Here is a 24,553-nt window from a genome sequence, read left to right as displayed (position 1 = left end):
GTGATAGAGTGACTATATTCATATGTACAGAATCAACTCCTAACAGGTTTCCCTACTTCTATGTCCACTAAGTCCCTAAGGATAGTTCTGGAAGCCTTCTTAGAGGATAAATTAGAATGGAAAGCACTCATTTTAGTACCAGGGGTATGTGAAGAATTGGGTTCATATCTGATTCTACTATTTGTTTGGTCATCCTGGGCAAATTCTCTTTCTTCAGGGGCTTCAGTACTAAGGTAAGTGCTTAGTATTTGCAGATGTTATCTGCTCACTTTTCTACAAAGCATTGGTGAAAGTAAACATTTATTCTTCTATTTTGCAGTTCAGAAAACTGAAGCTGAGTATTATTTGCTGCGGGACTTATTTAATACCTCAAATTGTCTTTGTGTCTTTGCAATCATTGCAATTTAAGCCATGAATTCCCAGTTCTTTGACTAAATTGGCTTCCTATGATTTCAGGTTCAAACCCTTCCTTCCTGCTGCCTTTCAACACTAAAATGTTGCTGGTTACTTAACTGTATTTTTTTTTTCATCTCTGATAACACATCCTTCTCACCAAGTATTAGTCTCTGTCATGTTAATCTAAACTTCCACCTTAAAAGGCAAGCAAAATAACTGGGGTGGGGGGTAACTCATTGGTCACGTGACTGCCCGGCTTGCCCAAGACCTTGAGTCTAGTCCCTAGTACCATCCAAAGCAAGCACTAATAGAAAGATGTAACTCAGTATCAGCCCTGTATCAAAAGGAGGAGGGGAATTGTTCTGCAGGGTGTTTCAGTGAGAAAGAACAATGCAACCAGGGACAGAAGGAGAGGCTGCAGAAAACTCTAGAAAGGGACACACACACCTACACCCCCCCCCCCCACACAAACAGAGAGAGAGAGAGAGAGAGAGAGAGAGAGAGAGAGAGAGAGAGAGAGAGAATGAATATGCCAGGGACAATTGGACAAGCTTTAAGTAAGTGCTCTCTCCCTCCTTTTCTTCATCTCCTGGTCTGGTGCTCTAGAATGTATAAAGGGGAAACACCCAGAGAGGAAGTCAGCCTCTCCTTGAATGGAAAGCAAACTCATCTTGAGCTTCCAATTCTGAGTGGGGTGAGATTTATTTAATTTCAGGGCAGCAGAGGGAGAGCTGAAGATTTTCATTGTGGTAGTGATGGTGGTACTTGAAAACCCCAAACAGCATGCACATGCAGCCAAAGACAGAAGTTTGCTTTCTCTCTTCTCTCTCTCTGTTTCCCTCCCTCCCTCCCTCTCTCTGTTTCTATTGTTCTACTGTATTCCTCTCAGCCCCCTCCTCCTTGCCACCCCTCTGAAGAGAAATTTGCCACTAAGTTTGATCTCTCTTCTAAACTGGATTCTTCAGAGTCACATGTCTTACTTTTAGCCTTTGGTGAGGTCAAATCTTCCTAGACCATCTCCTTAGCCATGCATGCCCAGAACAAGCAGTTGCTCTCTAACTTTTCCTTTCTCCTTTCAACTTTCTCTCCTCATCCTGGACTATCTCCCTTTTTTTCTTGCTTGCCTCATACATAGTCTTTCTCACAGGTAAAGAACATTCTGGACTCTTACCTTCTCCATTTTTTTTTTAACATTTTAACAATCATATCTCCTGTTCTCCATAGACTTGACCTAAGAAAGCAAGGAAATCAGTTGCAAGGGGAAGCCACTGTACACTGGAAGTTCCTCTCAGATGAGAGCTTGCATCACAGCACCTTATTGCTTTTGATGCACCATAAGAGAGTATTTTATATACCTTGTTCTTGGAAATAATAAATTGTTGCCTGGTGTAATGTTGAGTTGTAAATATGATTGGTGGGCTAAAGATTAGAAAAGGGCAGTTTTGGAAGAAGGTTTAGATGCATGGTCATGTGGCTTCCGCAGGTCTCTAGACATGTAAAATTAATATGAAAGGATGAAGATGATAGTAATGGGGTGGGGGAGATGGGCTAGGGGAGATGACTGAGACCGTTTTCATCCAGGCAGGTAGAGGACTTTTTGAAGATGGCTACTGTCTGCTTCTCTAGCTCACTGAACTTTGAACAAAGTGACCTTTTAAGAGAAGAGGCAGGCCTTGGACAAGAGTGGGAATGATGGAGCTGAAAATCTGAGGCAAGATGTGAGGGTGGTGGTCTTTAGGTAGCCCTTACATGTAAAGGGTCCACAAAGAATGTTCTCTGATCATGGGAACCAGGTCAGACAGGAATAAATGTGCTATATCAAGTAGGATGCCAAACTGGGCACCAAGAGGTGTAAACCCTTACTTTGGCCTTGGAAATAATTAGCCCAGTGTTTGGGGCATACATTTCTAAACATTCTGAACCCTACTTCTGACTTTCCCTCATCTGTAATATGAGAATATGGAGCATGGCCTAGAGAGGTGGGCATTTGGAATGCTCAAGAAAATGGGACCCTATATTATATGTCTATATGAGTGAGTATATACCGTGTGTGTCTTCCTGTTTCTGGGACAGCTCACTCAGGATGATCCTTTCCAGTTCCCACCATTTACCTGCAAATTTCATGATTTCCTTGTTTTTCATTGCTGAGTAATATTCCATTGTGTAGATGTACCACAATTTCTGTATCCATTCTTCAGTTGAGGGACATCTGGGTTGTTTCCAGTTTCTGGCTATTACAAATAAAGCTGCTACATAAACTGATTGGCCTGTTCTTTGATCACCTCCCCCTGAGGGGGGGGGGGAGCGGCCTTACCAGGCCACAGAAGATGACAATGCAGCCACTCCTGATGAAATTTGATAGACTAAGATCAGAAAGAAGGAGAAGGGGATCTCCCCTATCAGTGGACTTGGGGAGGGCCATGCGTGAAGAAGGGGGAGGGAAGGTGGGATTAGGAGACGAGGAGGGAGGGGTTTATGGGGGGATACAAAGTGAATAAAGTGTAACTAAGAAAAGTTAAAAAAAAAGAGAAAAAAATTGGGACCCTTAGGGCTGAATCTTAAAGATGAGATTGTTTTGAAATAAGAGGAGAAAAGATTGTGTAGTACTTGGAAAAAACAGTGGGAGTAGCCTAGGGAATTAAGCACCCAGGTATTTCTAAGGCACAAAGCTGGCTGCTGTGTAGAAAATTGCTATGAATCAGTCTCTACCCCACCTCGGAAAGCTGTACACTTGCAGGGTGGGGAAATCGGAATGCAAGAGCTGAGTGCTCACAGAGCCTGCACCTTATCTCAAGACTAGTAGTGGCTGCATTGCCAGGCTGACTAGTAGGTGTCCAAGCCTCTTATCCCTTGGCTGGAAGCAAGTGAGTGACCAAGAGGTAGAGCAGGGCCTGGATGTCAGTAGGGTCCTCTGTGGAGTGGTGAGAGAAGGGCCAAGGGACCTCACACTGGAGCATTTCCCACCTGTGAGAAGAGAGGAGAGCACAGAGTTTTGAACGTTTTGCTAGAATTTTCAGTACGGGCACCAACGAGAAAGTTCTGAAGGTAAGTTGAAATTTTTTTTTTTCATTTCTCACTGTAAGGCTAACAGTGGAGAGTAGTTTCTTTGTGCTCTGCAGGGGAGTCTTGGTTTAACTTTGCAGATTAAATGCTTCCAGGGAACTACAAAGGGGAGGCACAGGAACTGGGAAGTCAACTCAGTCTGAAGGCCTAGCTCTCTGGGGCAGTGGCTGCCACCTGCTGAGACTAATCCCTTGATTTCAGGGTACAGAGTTTGTGCTGAAACCCTGCTCCCAGGGGTCAAGAGCCTGCAGTTGGGCCCCAGCTTAAATAAGACTACCAAGGAGACAAGCTTAGTACCTTCACCTTTGACATTCTGGACCCAGAGGGGGGTCTACTGAGGAATGGAGGGGTGGGGGTTCTCTCTTTTGAGTAGGAAGTATGGCATCAGCACTGCAAACCTCTGTCTTGGAGTTCATTAAGTCTCTACTTAGAATAAGCAAGGACTGCCATCACAAGGCTCTGTCTCTACAGTGCTGTTTAGAGAAACAAGATAATGATAAATTATGCCTGTTGAGTTTTGGACTTGGAGGTGCATGCTGACTTGGCCAAGGACACCCAGCTACATAGTCATTAAGCAGGCCTCCTGATTCTTGGTCTAAGGAATTTTTGAAGAGAGTGGTCTACTTTCGAGAGAAAGCTTGAGTAGTACCATACTGGTGTTTTAGAAATATGGTTATCAGAAGGTAGTCTTATAATATTCCTATTCATGAAAACTACAGGGAAAATATATTCCACAGCTCAATTCTTTATGACAGTCACTCAGATGGAATATTGAAAAAGAAAACTGGCAGAAAATTGTATTCTTGTTGAGGAAGATATAATCAAAGGGAACGAGTGAGTCGGTAGGGAGCACAAAAATGAAGGAGTCTGGGCTGTAAGATTTCTTTATTCTGCAGGTTTCCTTGATATAGTCTGGGAGACTATTTCTACTGTTTTTTTCTTTCTCATGTGTCCTGGGTAGAAGCCACAAATGTGATCTGGAAAGGCAAATGGTTGATGATGTTTCATTGAACTGATTCTCAGTTCTCTCTATTATAGTGAACACAGTAGAGAGAAGTGCTTGTGTAAATATGTGGAAGAGTGTCAGGATGTGAGTATGTATATAGCTGTAAGTGAAACAGAGAGAAAGGGGGAGAAGGAGAATGACTATGTGGGAAGAATGTTCTAGCATTTACTAAGTGTAAACAGAAAGCCTACAATTGAGTAAGTGTCGGGCCAGTGCAAGTAGGCTTGGAGACAGTCAATTCTTGATATCCTTAAAGGAACAAAGGAAATGGATTTAAATTAGTGAAGAGAAACATAGAAGGATGACAATCCCTCTCTCTTTCAGTCCTGTGACATGTGACCTTCAACTAAACTATAAGATCCCAAGGGCCAGAGATGGGATCTTCCATGGGAATAGCCCCCCCCCTTCCTTTCTCTCTAGCAGACCTGGCTTATGTAAGATGCTGAGCCAGCCACTACTCGGTTCCTTTTGTTGCCCAGTTAGTTTTCTCTACATTTCACAAACTAAACTAATCTCCCCACATAGAGCAGCTCCCATCAAGCAAGAGGCTGTGAAGAATAAGCTCTCCTTTCCCCTCTGAAAGTGTGCTTCCTGCTGGCAGTAGGTGAATATTCAGTACCACCTTTTAAAGCTGGGTCAGAGGCATTCTTTCAGCAGGGAGAGATTCCTCCTCATTCTCAGATTTAAAAAAAAATAATAAAGTGGTTCACCCTAGCAGTCTTTGCAAAGTTGACTTGAAGCGTTTTTCTTTTCTTTTCTTTTTCTTTTTCTTTTTTTTTTGAGGGGGGGGGGGGTTTCTCACTCTGGGACAAATTATCCTTTAGAGGATTCTTTCTTCCCATCCTACCTTTGGATATGCATCCCCAACATGTACTGTGTTTGTTATATATATTAAAAGGGCATAGACTTGATACAGAAGTGAGATATTCTGCTCTAAGTCACTTGGTGTTTGAATATATAAGGCTGAAATTTGAATCCAGGCTTCCAGTATGAAATAAGCACACACACACACACACACACACACACACACACACACACACACACACGAGAGAGAGAGAGAGAGAGAGAGAGAGAGAGAGAGAGACAGAGACAGAGACAGAGACAGAGACAGAGAGACAGAGACAGAGAGAGATAGAGAGGTAGTGAAGGTGAGATAGAGACAGAGAAGGAGACATGGGAGACAGAGAGAATCTTTATTCCCACTTCTCTCATGATTTTTGTATAATCTGCGTGAAGCCAAAAGCTCCGAAGAGCTCTGGTTTGTTGTCTGTAAAGAGATAATCCTAACCTCCTCACTTCCTGGGATTGTTGTGAGAAGAAAGTGGCATGATTCATTTGTTCATGAATCATGGGTAGCTGTTTCAATTGTAAGAACTTTACGTTCTTGCAAACATTTAAAGTTTATAATCCTATGATACACCCAATGAACACTTATTGAACACCTACTGTGTGTCAGGATCTAGACATAAGGATATATAGAAAACTTTTTAGAAAACAAGAAACACAGGGCAAATTAAGCATTAATTATTTTTTACTACTAAGATGATAGACCATCTTATTTTCTTTTTACCTTTTCTGCCACCATTTAATAGAAATAACAACTAAAAGAGGGAAAAGATGACATAGCTTGCGATGGCAGCACTAATATGTACCCTGACACGTACTGCATATAATAGTGAGAAAATCTACATCTTGTATTTGATGTTGCCTTGCCTTGTTTACAGTGTCCTTTGGGATGTTTATAGCATAAAGTTTTCCTTTCACTGTTTTGAGCTGGAGATGTTTCTTTAGTTTATAAAATTTAAAAAGGTCATACCACAATTTATGAAATGATGATTTTACTTATTGTATAAAGATGGTATAATTTCTGGTGGTTGCCTGCCTTCTATATGATTTTCTCTGGCTTTGTTGCAATAGACTTTGATTACATATGAATTCTTGTCAGTACATTAACTAACAATGCAAACATCTTGCAGCTATTGAGAGAACTGGTAGATGGGCTGGTAGAAAATGCCCTGATACTGAGAAATGACTTCATGTCTAGTCTCTGTTATTAAATTGCTGTGTTGCCTTAGAAAACTCCCTGTTGCTGAACCTCAGTTTTCCGAAATGCAGATGAGGTTTTGGAAGACGTGATAGCTAAGTTTAACTCCAATCTTCATAGTACACTGTTCTTGGAGCATAATTTTAGGCACAGGCCTTTTCTTGAGATATTTTAGCAGTACTATCTCCATTTTATGACCCTCTGTTATGGCATGATAGTCTGATTGCATAGACCGAATAACACTGTCCCCAGATTTAATTACCTTGGGGCATTACCACTGCATAGGCTTAAATGAGTCATTTTGTTCGCTGCATCTACAGCTTTTGCTGAAATGGAAGTTATAGGATAACAACTTAAAGGCTAACTCATTAATGCCTGAGATGAATGAGGTAATGTGTCAGCAGAAAAAATTGACACCCAGCTGTATTTAGCTAGAGTCCCATATCTCTTTCCCAGGTTGTGTTTTCTTTACCCATTGTCACCACCTATACACATTTGAATAATGTTGATGCAATACCTTCTGGGCACCTGGCCCCATGCACTATCAATTTCTCAAACTCCATGGAGCTTTCAGTGTCTTGGAGCAAAATTCTAATGATGCCACAAGGTGCCTAATTAATAGATTTCAACCACATCATCAGTGTGGCCCCTGTCTTTTTTTCCATCCATGTTTGCTAGTGAGACCTATATCAACCTTAACTATTTGATAGCAGCATCAGAATAAATCAGGCCCTCACATTATGAGGCTGTGAGTTAATGGTTCCCTGAGAACATTTCTGTCCTCTCCATGTTGACGTGGTTGACCTTTCCAAAGTTAATTTGTTTCCCCATTTGTGCCATGCATTTCAGGAGGACATGGAGAACAAGCTTGATGCCACCCAAGGATGCTCACCCCCTTTGCCCTGCTCAATACTTGATTTGTCCTTTTGACCTTTGTTCAGATTCTCCTGCTTGGTACCTGCTAATTTCTGAACTCCTTTCCTGACCTAAGTGATATTATATGTTCTTTCGCTGGTAACATGGCCAAACTGGATGATTTGAAAGAGAAATACATTTAGGAGCACATCTGCATTTTACTGATCTGAATAACAGCATTTGAAATATTTAATTATGCAGTTAGTTTTTCTGACTCTTGTAAAATGATTAAAAGTGCTTGAAATTGAAGAGTGAAGAAGACAGAGCTTTTTCTAATATAGACCTCCAGATCTCTTCATCTGTACTAATTTAATTCAAACTTAGAAACTGAACAGGAGATACTAATCAATGCATAGATGCAAATTTCTATTTTATGCCACCATTCTTGCAGCCTGACAGGTTCAGACAGATTTGGGCCCCCTGCAAAGAATCTTTGATATTACATGTTTATTTAAAAAAGTGCTGCTTATTACATATACAGTATTCACGTACTATGAAACTGTGGAAATAGAAGCTACGTTATTTCTGCCTTTTACCGAGCAAGGTCACCAAGACTCAGAATTCAACTGGTTTTCCTATGCTTATATAGCTAAGAAATATAAAAGCTTTGTTTTGGCTCTTACTTTATTGCCAACTGCATGTATTCATATAAAGAAATTAGTTTTTGCAAATATCTTGAATTCTAGACCAAAATTCAGCTGGTTTGCTTTCACCTTCCTCCTTGGGTACTTTTTGATCTCATAGTCCTTTCACACTAGAGCTATGACATGCTGAAGTGGGGAAGGGAAGACACTGAAGCAAGAGAGATCTCTTGGTACTTTGTTCCCTGTGGTGAGCCTTCTTTTGTGTTCAGCTTGGAAAGTCAGTCCTGGGGGCAAATAGAACTTATTGTGTCTATCCCTTAGTGCTAAAACATGTTTATCCCTTCCCTGTACTCCCTATTTGCTCTTCCTTGGCTATGCTAGCCTTCCTAGCTCTGCTATATCTGAGAGGTTTAAGGGTTTTCGAGAGGCAGTCAATTTTGTTGCAGTACTGCAGCCTATGACTGTTGTTAAGTTCAGCCTTGTATGTTCAAGCAGGGAGGCAATGACAAATGGTTTATTGTAAGGCCTTTGATTTCCCACGGAATTGCAAGCATCTAGGCTGACTCATGTCTTAAAGATTTCTCGCTCTCTCCTCTTTCTCTCATTTTTGGGCTGATGAGGATTTGTGATTTCACTGTTTGTTCTTACCTTTGTTTTTGTTTTGTTTTTGAGGAGGGGAGAGATTTATTTCCATACTGTATATTTGGGGAGGGGGGGGGAAGAAGCAGTTCTGCTTTTTGGGTGAACAGCTCTGGTAAGCTACAAGAAGAAACAGCTGAAATTGCAAGACAGGTACAAAAATGTTTGGATTGGGATAAGGGAGGTAGACTGTGATGTTAGAAATCTATTTATTTATTTATTTATTTATTTATTTATCAGTTACATTTTATTAACTCTGTATCCCAGCCGTGTCCCGATCCCTCATTCCCTCCCAGTCCCTCCCTCCCTCATCTCCACCATGCCCCTTTCCAAGTCCACTAATAGGGGGGACCTCCTCCCCATTCATCTGATCCTGTTTTATCAGGTATCTTCAGGACTGGCTGCAAAGCCCTCCTCTGTGGCCTAACAGGGCTGCTCCTGATGTTAGAAATTTTAAGCCAAAGCTAGACTGTGTGCCAAGATGAGACTGAGACAGCAGTTGATGGACTTTAGACCTGCTATTGTAACCAGGGCTTGCTAGAAATTTAGTGTGGAACTACATTTAAATCCATATACCTTTGGTTAAAATGGTCTCTTTGTGGTTGTCATTTGGTAGTCAGGCTTTGATGTTCACTTTGGGTTCAGGGTATGTGCTTTTCAATTGAAGGAGCTTTAGAATCTATGGACTTTCACCTCGGCTTCATCTAAAAGCCACAGAAAAAGCCTTCATTTTTTTTTTTCTCATGCTGTACCTCGTTTATCTAGCAAGTATTTCTTGTATCTATGGAATGCCATTAAGGTGAGTGGGTAAAAGATTTTTGTTGATAAAACTCAAGAAGTATATTTTCTTTTTAAACAGTATTGTTAATTTATTTAGATGTTGTATGATAAATCTTTTTCCAACCTCTTCTCTGTCACAGCCATCTTCTTGATCTGTGGATTTTAAGCCTCTCTCAGAATAACATATAGAACATATTTGTAAAACTTCCTATAAAAGTAAACCTTAGAAAATGACATAAGATTGCTTCTTTTTGTCAAAAGAATTATTCCCCCATGTCCCAAATTATTTTCTCTTGCAGAGACTAGCATATCCACACAAACCATGCACTTAAAAGATATCCTAAACATTTCTTTTCCATTAAAATCAATTTTGCCCTAAGTCTTGTCATTTCCATGCAGGATCTCTGATATATGTCACCAGTCCCCCTTCCCCCCCCCTTTAGCTGATCTACCTGGTTCTGGCTTTCTACTCAAAGCAGGGTTTTTCATGACTCTGTGTGATTTTTCAAAGGTACAGCTATGACTCAATCACTCCCTGCCTAAAACCCTATAGCAGTTAGTGCCCTATTGCCTGGAGAGAGAAAAAAAAAGTCTGTCTCTTTAACATGGCATTATGGGGCCATGATTTATCTTCTTCCAACTTCTGTATATTGTTTTAAGTAGATAACAATCTTTCTTCTATCTCATTGCCATTGTGCAAACTGTTCTCCCTCCCTCCCTCCCTCCCTCTCCCTCTCTCTCTCTCTCTCTCTCTCTCTCTCTCTCTCTCTCTCTCTCTCTGTTTGGCTCTCTGTCTCATTCCTCCCCTGACCCTGTCTCCAGGAAGACTTGGATATTTTCTCTTTTTTGTTCTCACAGCACGTTTTGTTTTTACACTTTTGCCAGCTGACATATCAATAGGTTTTGTAAACTGTTGCTAACCTGTGCATGTCATTCACTGCAGTATTAAACCTTTTATGAAAGGAGCAATATTATCTTGCTCATCCCTTGAATTGACTACCTGCTTTAAAGTGGACAATTAATACAGATTTCTTTTTTTTTCTTTTAATGAATTGTTGAAAGAAAATATGCATATGTGAAGTCCAGGAAGGGCTCCACTGAGGGATGTGCAACCTGTGCACAGTGTCAGATAGGGCACTGGAGGAAGGCCATATAAAACACTTTTGCCATCACGTTAAGACAAACTTCACTGTGATTACTAACTCTGCAAGAGTCTCACTAGGAATGGTCTAGAGATGAAGTTTATTTGTTTTCATAAAAGTTGGCTTTTTTCTCCAAGAAATGCAATATAATAAGGTTTAATAAATGAGAAAAAGTAAAAACAAACAAAATACTGTTTGTAGCAACTATTTATTAGAATTTGGGTGTGCTTCTTTCAGTGTTTTATGCAATCGTATTTTCTGTATTTTGTACTTGTTGAAAATTTCTTTATAAACATTGCTGCATGACTTCATCATTTTCCATACTATTTATTACGTAACCTATATAACTAATCTCATTTCTGAGCTGTTTTTTATTGGACATTTCATTTGTATATGATGTTTTCTGTCTGTAGCAAGATTTCATTAGGATAAATTCCTAGAAGGGGAATTACTAGGTCAAAAGGCCTAGGGACAAATTTTGGCTCCAGATCTCTGTGTCCAGTCTGTCTTTTGAAAGAGTTATTTAAATTTACAGTACTCCTAGCTTGGATAGATGCCTCCTTTTTACCTAACCAAGGTATCTTAGGGCATCATCATGGAAGAAAAATTAAAAAAAAACCTATCAGTGTTATAAGCAATTAATAGAAAATATTATGTCTTATTGTTGTATCAAAGTGGTTTTTCTAAAATAATATAAGGTTGCTTATGTTTAAAAACCTGTTTTCTTTCATTTTTGTTAGCTTTTTTTTCTCTTTTCTGGACTGTCTATTGAGAGCTGGGTTTTTTGTTAAGTTGTATTTTTTTTTTCTCTTCCCCTGAATAAGCAGAAGAGAGGCAGTTCTGCTTGAGGGTGAAGCCGCCTCCCAGTTTTCCCTCCCTCTTCACTCCCCCCTCATAGTTCCCTCCACTAGGTCCAATGACAATTGGATGATGCAGCCTTGATAATCACTGGATCCCAGAATGGGTAGCTGCATTCCTTTTCTGAAGGCAGCAAGGACACGATGTCCCAGAATCATGCCCCTTTTGCTGTTGTTGTCTGGCTTCATTTATTTAGTGAGCGTCCTGGGAGGAGCCCCAGGACAGAACCCAGACCGCAGGATGGACATGGTATCCATACATAGCCTCTCCGAGCTGGAGCGCCTGAAGCTGCAAGAGACTGCTTACCAAGAACTCGTGGCCAGACATTTCCTCTCTGAATTCAAGCCGGACAGAGGTGAGTTAGACCCGATATGTGGCGTCCTTGCTTATCGGCAAGTAGACCCCCGGGCGGGATAGGGCAGATTGGAGGTCTAGGAGGGTGAGAGGAGTTCTTAGAAACAGACCAATCTCCTAGTGCCCCGGGAACGGAAGAAGCAGGAGTTGAATACTGTTTGTTTAATTTCAGAAAAGGTTGAGTCGAAGCCTGGGATTTTGAGGGGACAGTAAGCTCGGTAGGACCACGGTCAGATGAAGAAAAGGGGCTCTCCAGGTGTGGTGGGAGAATTGGGCAAAGAGGGACAAGCTCAAAGGGTCACTCTAAAAGAGTATTGGAGAGAGAAGAGAGTGCGAGTTTGAGAGAGATACAGTGAGAAAGCGGCAGAGAGATGCGCATCAACCAGGCAAAGAGCTGGAGGGCTGTGCGGGTTTGGGCATGGCTGCGGGGAAGTCAAGGGATCAGGACAGGACCGGGCTCCAGCGCTTCAGGAGATGTCGGGTGTGCGCACAAATTTGGTTGTGGGCTTTAAGGGAGGCAGGAGATAGTCCCACTGCTTCAGAGACATTCCCTTAAGACTGGGAAGTGCAGGGTTGGGAGCCAGGTTCCCCAGACATTTACCTCTGGTGCAGCCTGAACTGAGTGAAGCAAAGGGCAGGGGGACCCCGCCAGCAGTCTCCACGGAGGGGTTTGGAGAGGAGAGATAGCTAGGTGTCTCGGATTCTCTCACAGCAGCACAGCAAGCCTATGGCAAATCCGAGCGCGCGTGAGCGCTTCTGCAGTAACTTGACCCTCAGCTGTGGTGGCGCTGCAGGCGGAGCCCCTCCCCTCGCCTGTTGCATGATCAGAGCGGAGCGCATCTGAGTGTTTGAGTTTATGTTTTAAGTAGGTTGAGATATTACTGGTTTATAGCAACTAAACTGGCGCACTAAACTGATTAGCTTAAATTCTTCAGACTCTTGCATGTGCTAGATAGGACTAGTCTTGTTGTCAGGTGGGGAACCTGAGGCAGGCGAAAGCAAAACACTTTTCTTGGAGTGGATAGATAATCCCCTCCCTCTTCCCTGCCTGCATATCAATGCATTGCAGATGTTTTAGTTACCTACAACTTCCTTCATGTATGTGAGTGCATATGTCTTTTCTTTTTTCCTTTTTATAGCTCTACCCGTTGACCGTCCAAACACCCTGGAGAAATGGTTTCTGATTCTGAGAGGACAAGAGAGGGGTGAGAGGACCTTTTTCTTTTCCTTAGGAAAGAAATAAAATGCTAACTCCCCTCTGGTAGTGTGGCCCTGAGTAGTGGAGATGGCCAATGCCTATTGCTCCTGAAGAATCTTCCCTCTCCCTCTCAGTAACCCCCTAGAGGCATATATCAGAAAATGGAGGAATAGCTGCTGGCCTTTGCGGTGGTGCTCCCAAACCTGCCTTAGCTTCCCTTTGATGCACCCCAGGCAGATCAACCTGAAGAAATCTCCCTCATTGCCTCAAGGTGGTCATGCACTGACAAGACCCTGAGTGGCATTGAGGTAGTAGAGTGAAACGGAGTAATTTTTACCTAATCTACTGCAGGGTCTGGCTCCCCTGGAAGGGGCGCTGCAGGCCTAGAGGGGGTGGGGTAGATTATGGACACGATTGCTAGGAAGAGTGCTGTGGATTGTTGACATTTCTCATTCTTTCCCAGCTGTATCTCTCAAGACCTTTGGCATCCGTCTAGAAGAGGTGCTGGTGAATGAGCTCACCCGCCGCAAGCACCTTGAACTGACAGCTGCGATGCAGGCTGAAGATGCCACAGGTCCCTCTGCAGGTCGTCGCCGCCAAGGAAATGTGGTGCAAAGGATGTTTGGACATATGAGGCACTTTTTCAGTCGCAGGAGGAATGAGCCCACCCTGCCCAGAGAGTTCACTCATCGTGGGCGTCGAGTGAGTTGAATCTTAGAGGTTTCAGCAAGGGACCTTTTGTGGAGAGCAGGCACAAAGGGTGTGGGGACCCAACAGAAATAGAAGGAGTGGGCTTGCCATACCACAGGGAGACTGTCAGGTTTTGAATGTCATTCAGAGCTTAGGAAGGTCCCAATGGATGTACCTTCTCCATTTCAAGATAGTCTGGATTTTTCCACAGGGTGCAGTGTCTGTGGATAGCCTGGCTGACCTGGAGGATGGGGCCCTGTTGCTTCAGACCCTGCAACTCTCACAAGTATCATTTCCTATCGGGCAGCGACTTCTGGGATCCAAGAGGAAGATGAGCCTTAACCCAATTGCTCAACAAATTCCTCAGATTGTTGAGACTTGCTGCAAATTCATTGAGAAACATGGTAAGGAAGCCACAAATGGTTAAATCAAGGGAGGAGGGAACTGAAGGGGAAAGGATGTTCTAGAAAGGGAGGGAAAGAGAAACTGTGGGATGGAGGGCCTGAATAGCATTCCCCCAACACCACTGAAAGTTGGAATGCAGCTACTAAGGGAGAACAAGAGAAATGTAATTGGTGAACAGGGGTCATAGATGCTTAAGATCTCTGGTTTTTTCTTTCAGGCTTAAGCTCCATGGGGATTTTCACCATTGAATACTCAGTGCAGAAAGTGCTTGAGGTAAACTGACTGTATTTACATGTTTGGTTTTTAGCTAGTAAAAAGGAAGATAGAAATAAGGGGTCTCTTATAAACATAGGGTAGTGTCATGATTGATGGGGAGGGGGACCAAAGGCTTTTTTATAGACCCCTAAATACACTATATTGCCAGCTGTTGGTTTTTGAAGAACTGTTCAAACCTGGCCTATGGTGGGCAAGGCAGACATTTCACATCTTCTTTCCCTTCTTTCAGCTTCGTGAGTTATTTGACAAAGGTCTGGATATTGTGCTGGATGACAATGTGAATGTACATGATGTGGCTGCACTCCTGAAGGAGTTTTTTCATGAAATGAAGGACTCTCTGCTGCCTGATGATCTGTACATGTCCTTCCTCCTGACTGCAAGTGAGTCTTCTGTCCTCCATTATTGGGGCAAGAAAAAGAAGCAATCCAGAAATCTAGAGGGTAAAATGAGAGAGCTCAGGTTATAGAATCTCAATAATTTAGGGTACAAACAAGATCAGAATATGATACATACATCTCCAGAATACAGTCATTATTTGTCAATTAAAAAATTAAACACACACACACACACACACACAAATAAACCCTTTCCTGGCTGCTTTTTTTGTGTGTCTCTTGCTGTTCCCTTACAAATCCCTTGCTTGGAATTTATCTTAAGCTTCTGGAAGTTGTTGGTTGTCCCTCTCAGGGCAAAGAAGAACCCTGACTCTGTAGAGATTTGATTTTGATTTTGAGGTTGAGAAGGGCACTTTCAGAGACCCTGGATCTCAGTCAGATGTATGGAAAGGAAGCAAAAGCATGTTGCCCAAGTAGTACTTTTCCCAGAGTTGCCAGCAACCATGAAGTAGAAATATGTTTTCTTTGATATCAGGCTGCTGCCAAAGCTAGCACTCTAAGCTACCCCTAATTTTCTTCCTCTAGCTCTGAAGCCCCAGGATCAGGTTTCTGCCTTGCAGCTGCTCGTCTACCTGATGCCACCCTGCCACAGTGATACCCTTGAGCGACTTTTGCAGGCCCTGCATAAAATCACTGAGAACTGCGAAGACTCCATTGGCATTGATGGACAACTGGTAAAAATCTGGGGGGAAGGGTAGTAAAAAAGAGTTGGTTGTAAAGTGGGTAAAGAGAAAACCAACAATAAAAAGATATACATCTATTTGTACACCTTCAAGCAGTACCTCAAAGTTGATTGCACTTCTTTGCTTAGATTCCAGGTAATCGGATGACTTCCAACAACTTAGCTTTGGTGTTTGGAACATCGCTGCTGAAGAAGGGGAAGCTGGCCAAGAGGGAATCCAGGAAGACCAGATTGGGCATAGACCACTATGTCGCATCTGTCAATGTGGTCCGTGTGATGATTGACAACTGGGATATCCTATTCCAGGTAAGTTGGATTTTTTGAAAACCCTCATTTCACACATTCCCCTTTAGTTCACAAAATAAGGGAGAGTTCTGTGTGTTCTCCTATTCTAGAAATTCCCCCTTATCTTTTGGTTATAGTCCCTTCAGTCATGAATACCTAATAAAGATGAATATAACTGAAATTGGATAATTAACTAAGGTTACTACTTTTATCTGCAGGTGCCTCATCATATTCAGAAGCAGGTTGCTAAGCGTGTGTGGAAGTCCAGCCCTGAAGCACTGGATTTTATCAGACGTCGGAATCTTAGGAAGATACAGTGAGTGTGGTTTTAATTTCTTGGCTGGTTTATGTTTAGCTTATAGGCTTTATAATTACATATTGTATTGATATTAGCCAACTTTAGGGCAAACATGTTAACTTTCTCAAATTCCTTTCCATTCAGGAGCGCTCGCATAAAGATGGAAGAGGATGCTTTACTTTCTGATCCAGTGGAAAACGCAACTGAAGCAGAGGCTGCTATCCTTGCCCAGAGCCAGCCCTTTGATGAAGGTCAGTTCCCTTCTGGAGATCAGACCCCTGTTAAAAGGTCAGGCCGTTTCAGAGAGCTAGGTCCTTGTTAAAGATAAGCCTGTTCAGGAAGGTGAATCCTCTAAGAATGATATGTCTGTAAATGAAGAGTTGGTATTTGAATATTTTAGTGAGTGAGTGGTTTGTGGGGGAAGTACCAGTTCTTGATATCCCCTGTGACCTTGGTATTTATCTTGAGGGCATACCAAAGCTTAAGGAAGAAGATGATGGTGAAGATGAGGAGAATGATGATGACACCTTAAATTTTGATGATGTACCTTTTCTTGAGGATATTCTAGAATGTGATGCTGAAATATGAGAATTCAGTGAGATCCCAAGTTTTGAAGAATAACCTTATTTTTATATGGTTTCAGATCCTGAAGAAGCTCCAGATGTGCATAATATTTTGAACCTTGGAGAAAACCTGAGCTATGACTTTGAGGAAGATCCAGATTTTGAAGAGGAGGACAATCTGGATCTTGCCGAGGTTCCCTATCTTGATGTAATTCCAAACAACGAAGATGACGACTCAGATGCTGATGAAATCCCAGGTAATGATGAATTCCTAGACATTAATGAAATATCAGATAATGTAAATGCCCCAAATAATTATTAACCCCTAAGATTCCAAGATTCAGAAGAAGTTCCCAATCTTGAAGACATCCCAGGAGCTGATGAAGTCCCAAATGATGAATCTTCAAGTGCAGAAGAGACCCCAGGCCGTGAAGAATATTCAGAAGTTAATGGAATTTCAAACTCTGAAGAATACCTTGATTTTGATGAAGTTCCAGTTCTTCATGTGGTTCCAAGTCCCAAAGAAGCTCCTGTAAGACATGATATACCAGATCATGAAGACTACCAAGAGGTTAAATGGACCCTCACATTTTGATGAAGATCCAAATCATAAAGAGGTCCCAGATTTTAATGGCAAGTGATGAAGAAACCTCAGATGCTGAGGAAATCGCAGACTGTGAAGAAGCTCCAGAAGTCAATGGAATTATGGAGTTGGAAGAAGCCCTTAACCTTGAAGAAGTGCCAGCTCTCCATGTGGTCTCGCACCCCTCAAGATATATCTCAGATTCAAAGACATTCAAGAATAGGAAGAATCCTCAGAGGTGAGTGAAGCACCAAGCAATGAAGAAGCTTCAGATGATGAAGAAGGACATGAAGAAGCCTACAATGTAGCAGAAATCAGAACTCTGAAAAAACTCTGACCTTGCGGGAAACTTGGTTATCAGTACCTGAGACCGAGAATGCTCAAATTTACAGACAGATCCTAGATTTCAAGAAAGACTGAGTGAGTGCTTTTGATGAAGATGAAATTAGCGCTGTAGCTCCAGAAATTGAAGATGTATTCATTCTTAGTATGATTCCAAACCTTCCACAAGATCTGGCTGTCAATCTTGAAGATGTCATGAAAGTAAAAGGAGTCCTTGTGCCAGAAGATCCCCTTCTAATGAAGGTCAGAATCAAAAAGCTGTTTGTTTCCAAAAAGGTCATGCAGACAGTGCATTCCTGTGAAAACCAAGGCTCTGCCTGGCCCAGACATAGCCTATAAGTCCTTCCAAGAATCACTAAAGAATAAGACATGCTTTCTGCCCTCCACAAGGTTTTGTCACCTTCCAGCTCCAGCTCTGTTAACTCATTTGGGTGGTAGAGTTAACAAGGCTACTTGTATGGTGATGATCCTGATGGTTAGAAGTTCACCCTTTCCCCTGTATCTGTGATGGTGTGATCTATTTGTTTGAACATGGGGTTTCTACCTCACTCTTTATGATTCCTAGCCCAAACCTTATGGCAAAGTCCACATTCTCCTGAATTTAAAACTCTTTGTTCTACTGTTAGGATTAAGTTTTCTTACATGTTAGATGGGAGTGATTTTCTTGCTCTGCTCTTTTGATTCATATTATATTTAAAACTTAAAACTAGGTCTTAGTGTCTTGGGTGCAAAGTATGAAGTCTAGAAACATAAGAAGTTAACATTGTTACTATTTTCCAGGTTCCTCTGAGGAGCCCACTGTGTCTCCTGGCACTGCCCATTCTCATGAAGACAAGGAAGGAGTGGGTAACTACCCCAATGCAGAGCAAGACCACCCATTGCTCCGTGTGCCCAGGGAGAAAGAGAAGAAGGGCAAATCTGGCATTCGCTTTTTTCGTTAGATGTTTTCTCTTCTGTAAGGGGAAAAGGGTGGGGGTAGAGCTGAAATGTCACAGGAAACACCAAGGAGTCATGAAGACAAAGAACTAAGGATAAGAAGTTCCCCCTGATGCTCGGGTCAGGAAGGAAATTTCAAATACACTGCCAGCCCCTTTACTGGGGATGCTTAGTATCTTCAGTTGGTAAAAGCAGAGATGTCTCTGTGTGATGCCCAGGCTCCCTGGTGCTACCTTGCCTTCTCTTTTACCCCTGATCCAGGCTTTCTCTCACTACAGCCCCTTCTTTTAATTGATGTTACATTTGTGATAAACATCTGTCCCAGAGAAGCTCACAAATCTCGAGGTGCTTTTCCTCCTCATAAGGGGATTGCATGTTTTTCCTGACTTTCCTACCCTCCTCCAGAGAGCTCACTGGAAAGGCCCTCAAGAGGCATGTTAGAATGTTAGGTCAGCCTACTGACAGCTGACAAACAATTAATGCTAAACTGTGTCACACCAACTCATAGCCCTGTCCCCGCAGCAACTCCACTGCCTCAGAATTTCTATCCCCCTCAAATTATTTAGACCAATGGCTCATCAAACAGCCACTCCCAAAATTCTGTGCAGTTTTGCCCAGGACATGTCAACAGGAAAACCTCAAGTGTAAGCCTGACTAGTTTTTTCTGGGGTCAAAATTTAGGGGAAAAAATTAGATTTCAGTCCTGGACCTGTTTTAAAGACAGCTGGTGTTCATACGCCTGTTGTTAGCAAAACAACTATTTAGGCACAGACACATAGTTCCACGTAGTTAAAATCACCTGAACACAAATTCTCTTATTATCTCTGTATTTCCTCTATACATGATGGGACAAATTTGTGGGACTTGCTCTGGTAAAAACACAGATATGGGTTATGTATGACATCCAAATTACAACTGATATTTTTGGGTTACAACAGCTAAGGTCCTTAGAGTGAAGAATGTATTGTATTGAGGGATAGAAATTGATCACACAATGGGTAACAACCATAGAGCTCGAAGATTTGTGATTGTTAAAACTTCTCTGGCATTTCATCATTAATAAACATCTGTGTTGTGACAGCAGCATATTCATGGTGTAAAGTGTGTGTTTTTTTCACTTCTTAGAATTTGCGGGATGAGTTTTAGAAGCTCCAAGTGGAGATCTGAAGGGGAAAATGAGACAGAAAAGAGGGATAAAGGGAAGGGGTTGATATGAAATGTAAAAGAAGAGATGACATGATATAAAAGAAAGAAGGGATGTGGAATACAAAGGAAGAGTGGATGACTTGAGATAAAGAGGAGGGGTGAAGGGGAATAAAGAAGAGGATGGCATGGTATAGAATGATGGGATAAAGAAGGAATGACATGAAATAAAGGGGAGAGATGATGGTGGATGAAGAAGAGGAGCTGATAAGGGGTTAAAAGGAGGGATGATGGAGAATGAAAAAGAAGGGGTGGCATTGCATAAAGCAATAAAGAAGAAGGATGGTATAACATAATATGGAAGGATGATGGGAAATAAAGAGCAAAGGATGACACATAATAAAGGGAGGGTGTGATTGTGGATAAAGTAGAAGGGTGGTATGGAGTAAAGGGGATAGACTATAGTGGATGAGGGGGTGATATGGAGTTATAAGGTAGGATGATAGAAAATAAGATGAGAGGACATGGGGTAAAGGGGTGATCAAGAATAAAGAAGAGAAGATGAAGGAAGAGAGGATGACATGGCATAAAAGGGAAGGATGATAGATAATAAAGGGGAGGAGGTACTAGGATAAGTGGGGTGATTTTAGACAAAAAGGAGGCTATGGTTTGGAACAAAAGGAAAAGATGGTGGGTACATGAATGACTTGTATGGGGATGACACAGGAGTGATATGGAAAATGAGGGTATAAAATAGGATAAAGGTAATAGATAATAGTGTATGAAGAGGAGGAAATGATACAGGATAAGGGAGAAGCATGATGGAGAGAAAAGGGAAGATGGCATGGGAGAAAGGGTAATGATAATGGTGGATAGACAGGATGATATGGGGAAAGGAGGAGGGAGTGATGGAGAATATAGTTAAGGGGATGACAAAGGATAAAAAAGAAGGGTAGGTACTAGGGAGTTAAGAGGAAAGTATGACATGAGATAAGGCGAGGAGTGAGGGGGAAGAGGAGGGCATGATATAAGGAGAAGGGTGATAGAGTAAAAAAGGATGAGACAGCATGGAATAATAGGAAGGGATGATGTATAATAAAGAGGATGATATAAGTAAAATGGTAAGAGATAAAAGATATGAAGGTTGGGAGAAAAAGAATAAAAAGTGATAGAAGATAAAAAGGAAGGGGTAACAAGAGTAAAAAAGAGGTGAGAAAGAATGAAAGGAGAGGAGAGTGGTTTTTGGATAGATACAAAGAAATGGTATAGACTACAGTGGGCCTCTATATTAAAGGTCCTCAACCAGTGGGTCATGACCCCATTAGGGTTGGATATCTGATATTTACTTTATGATCCACAATAATAACAAAAATTACACTTAAGTAACAATAAGCCAGGCATGGTGGTGCCAATGTCTTTAAATACCATCATGATGGAGGCAGAGGCATGTTCTACAAAGTGAGTTCCAGGACAGCCAGGGCTACACAGAGAAACCATGTCTTAAAGAACAAAATAAAAAAGTTACAATGAAATAGTTTTATTTTCGGGGGTCACCACAATATGAGGAACATATTAGAGAGTCACAGCATTAGGAAGGTTGAGAATCCCTGACACAGAGAAATGAGAATGGGTTATATTCAATAAGTGGGAAAGTGGTATGGGTTGAATATAGGGATAGGACAACTTGTAATCAAGGAAAAAAATCACATAGGATAAGGAACAACAATGACATAAAATAATAGGGGTGGGATGAAGTATAATGATAGGAAATAAAATAGGAAAAAGTGAATTCCTGTGATTGAATAAAGAGACTTGAGTCAAAGCAAGACAAATGGTTAAAGAAAGGAAACCAAAGGGTAAATTAATGGGAGAACCTATAGTTTTGGAAGCAGGAGGCATAAATGGGGAAATGGTAGATTTTCTCAGTTGAGACATTTTCCTTGATTTTTGACAAATAAAAAAAACTCAAAGAATTTGGAAAAAATATGACTTCCAGGTATAAGAATGATGTCAAACTAAAACTGGATTGACTACTAAATCCTTCTTGAAAGCTAAGGCATCAGGACACAATGAGAAATTTTGCATGTCAAAAGTAGGAGCCCCCAAAGTGGAATAGTGTTATTTGTTTATTTAAATATTTTTGAGAATTTCATTAGAGTTAATGTACATACACCATTTCTCCTCCATAGTCTCCATCCAATTACTTCCACACCTGTTGAACTCCTTTGCAAAACCATGACTTCTTTTTTTAAATTTATTTTTATTAATTATAATTTATTCACTTTGTATCCCCCCATAAGGCTCTCCCTCCTCCCCTCCTAGTCCCATCCTCCCTCCCCCTTCTTCACACATGCCCCTCCCCAAGTCCACTGATAGAGGAGGTCCTCCTCTCCTTCCTTCTGATCTTAGTCTATCAGATAACATCAGATGGCTGCATTGTCATCTTCTGTGGCCTGGTAAGGCTGCTCTCCCCTCAGGGAGAAGTGATCAAAGAACAGGCCAATCAGATTATGTCAGAGGCATTCCCTCTTTCCCATTACTATGTAACCCACTTGGACACTAAGCTGCCATGGACTACATCTGTGCAGGGGTTCTAGGTTATCTCCATACCTGGTACTTGGTTGGACTATGAGTCTCTGGGAAGACCCCTGTGTTGAAATTGTCTGGTTCTTTTGCTCTCCTTGTGAGGTTCCTATCCTCTACAGATCTTACTATTTCCCACTTCTTACATAAGATTCCATGCACACTGCCCAACAGTTGGCCATAAGTCTCAGCATCTGCTTTGACAGTCTGCACGGTAGAGCCTTTCAGAGGCCCTCCTTGGTAGGTTTCTAACTTGTTTCCTGTTTTCTTCTTCTTCAGATCTTCATCCTCTTTGCCTTTCAGGATGGGGATTGAGCACTTTAGTCAGGGTCCTCTCTCTTGATTAGTTTTTTTAGATGTAGAGGTTTTAGTAGGTTTGTCCTATGTTATATGTCTATATAAGTGAGTATATACCATCGTGTGTCTTTCGGCTTCTGGGACAGCTCACTCAGGATAATCCTTTCCAGGTCCCACCATTTACCTGCAAATTTCATGATTTCCTTATTTTTCATTGCAGAGTAATACTCCATTGTGTAGATGTACCACAATTTCTGCATCCATTCCTTAGTTGACGGGCATCTGGGCTGTTCCCAGCTTCTGTCTATTACAAGTAAAGCTGCTACAAACATGGTTGAGCAAATGTCCTTATTGTGTACTTGAGCCCCTTTTGGAAATATGCCTAGGAGTGATATGGCTGGATCTTGAGGAAGCGCTACTCCTACCTAATTGTCTGAGAAAGTGCCAGATTGATTTGCAGAGTGGTTATAAGAGTTTGCATTCCCACCAGCAGTGGAGGAGGGTTCCCCTTTCTCCACAACCTCTCCAGCATGAGTTGTCACTTGAGTTTTTCATCTTGGCCATTCTGATGGCTGTAAGGTGAAATCTCAGGGTCGTTTTGATTTGCATTTCCCTAATGGCTAATGACACTGTGCATTTCTTTAAGTGTTTCTCTGCCATTTGATATTCCTCTACAGAGAGTTCTCTGTTTAGCTCTGTTCCCCATTTTTTATGCTGAACAATATTTTTTATTTTACTATTAATTACACTTTATTCATTTTGTATTCACCCATAAGTCCCTCCCTCCTCCCCTCCTGATCCTACCCTTTCTCCCCCTTCCTCATGGTTGCCCCTCCCCAAGTCCACTGATAGGGGAGGACCTCTTCTCCTTTCTTCTGATCTTAGTCTATCAGATCACATCTGGAGTGGCTGCATTGTCATCTTCTGTGGCCTGGTAAGGCTGCTCCCCCATCAGGGGGAGGTGATCAAAGAGCAGGCCAATCAGATTATGTCAGAGGCAGTCCCTCTTCCCATTACTATGTAACCCATTTGGACACTGAACTGTCATGTGCTACATCTGTGCAGGGGTTCTAGGTTATCTCCATGCCTGGTAATAGGTTGGAGTATGAGTCTCTGGGAACTTCCCTGTGTTCAAATTTTCTGGTTCTGTGGCTCTCCTTCTGTTCCACATTTTTTAATTGGATTGCTTGGTTTGCTGCTTTTCAGCTTCCTTAGTTCTTTATATATACTGGATATTAGCCCTCTGTCAGATAAAGGATTGGTGAAGGATTCTTTCCCAATCTGTAGGCAGTCGTTTTGTTTTGATAAAAGTGTCCTTTGCTTTACAGAAGCTTTTCAGGTTCATGAAGTCCCATTTATTGATTGATGATCTTAGAAGCCTGTGCTGTTGTTGTTGTGTTCAGGAAGTTGTCTCCTGTGCCAATGAGTCCAGGGCTCTTCCCCACATTTTTTTTTCTAACAGGTGTATTGTGTCTGGATTAGTGTTGAGGTCTTTGATCCACTTGGACTTCAGTTTTGTGCTGAGTGATAAGTATGGATCTATTTTCATTTTTCTACATGTAGACATCCAGTCAGACTAGCACCATTTGTTGAAGATACTGTCTTTTCTCCATTGTATTGTTTTGGCATCTTTGTCAAAGATCAAGTGTCCATAAGTGTGTGGGTTTATTTCTGGGTCCTCTGTTCGGTTCCATTGATCCACCATTCTGTTTCTATGCCAGTACCATGCAGTTTTTATTACTCTTGCTCCATAGTACAGCTTAAGATCAGGGATGGAGATACCTCCAGAAGATCTTTTATTGTAAAGGATTGTTTTAGCAATTCTGGGTTTCTTGTTATTCCATATGAAGTTGAGAATTTTTCTTTCCAGGTCTGTAAAGAATTGTGTTGGTAATTTGATGGGAATTGCATTGAATCTGTAGATTGCTTTTGGTAAAATGGCCATTTTTACTATGTTATTCCTGCCAAGCCATGAGCATGGGAGATCTTTCCATCTTCTGATATCTTCTTCTAATTCTTTCTTCAAAGACTTGAAATTTTTTTCATACAAGTCTTTGACTTGCTTGGTTAGGGTTACACCAAGGTACTTTATATCC

At 41.7% G+C, this 24,553-nt stretch overlaps 1 protein-coding gene across 3 annotated transcripts in view; it reads left to right on the top strand.

Moving 5' to 3' along the window:
• Arhgap36 (Rho GTPase activating protein 36) overlaps positions 1-19,520 on the top strand; it is a 54,611-nt gene extending 35,091 nt beyond the window's left edge. Inside the window, exons 1-13 of one of the 3 annotated variants that reach the window (XM_060374786.1) lie at positions 8,706-8,800; positions 11,624-11,782; positions 12,921-12,986; positions 13,443-13,681; positions 13,881-14,073; positions 14,292-14,347; positions 14,580-14,730; positions 15,271-15,419; positions 15,557-15,733; positions 15,931-16,028; positions 16,155-16,261; positions 16,654-16,830; positions 18,279-19,520. In XM_060374786.1, the coding sequence (XP_060230769.1) occupies positions 11,668-11,782; positions 12,921-12,986; positions 13,443-13,681; positions 13,881-14,073; positions 14,292-14,347; positions 14,580-14,730; positions 15,271-15,419; positions 15,557-15,733; positions 15,931-16,028; positions 16,155-16,261; positions 16,654-16,830; positions 18,279-18,439 (1,689 nt within the window). In that variant the 5' untranslated portion in view covers positions 8,706-8,800; positions 11,624-11,667 and the 3' untranslated portion in view covers positions 18,440-19,520. Of the gene's footprint in view, positions 1-8,705; positions 8,801-11,485; positions 11,783-12,920; positions 12,987-13,442; positions 13,682-13,880; positions 14,074-14,291; positions 14,348-14,579; positions 14,731-15,270; positions 15,420-15,556; positions 15,734-15,930; positions 16,029-16,154; positions 16,262-16,653; positions 16,831-18,278 lie in introns of those variants that run through there. The other 2 variants (XM_060374787.1, XM_021627421.2) reach the window with 2 other exon arrangements.
• Positions 19,521-24,553: the final 5,033 nt, after the last annotated feature.

This window comes from Meriones unguiculatus, chromosome X, assembly GCF_030254825.1.
Source record: "Meriones unguiculatus strain TT.TT164.6M chromosome X, Bangor_MerUng_6.1, whole genome shotgun sequence".
Classification (NCBI taxonomy): domain Eukaryota; kingdom Metazoa; phylum Chordata; class Mammalia; order Rodentia; family Muridae; genus Meriones; species Meriones unguiculatus.
Note: the sequence above shows the minus strand (reverse complement) of the source record. Positions and strands in the feature narration are given on the sequence as shown.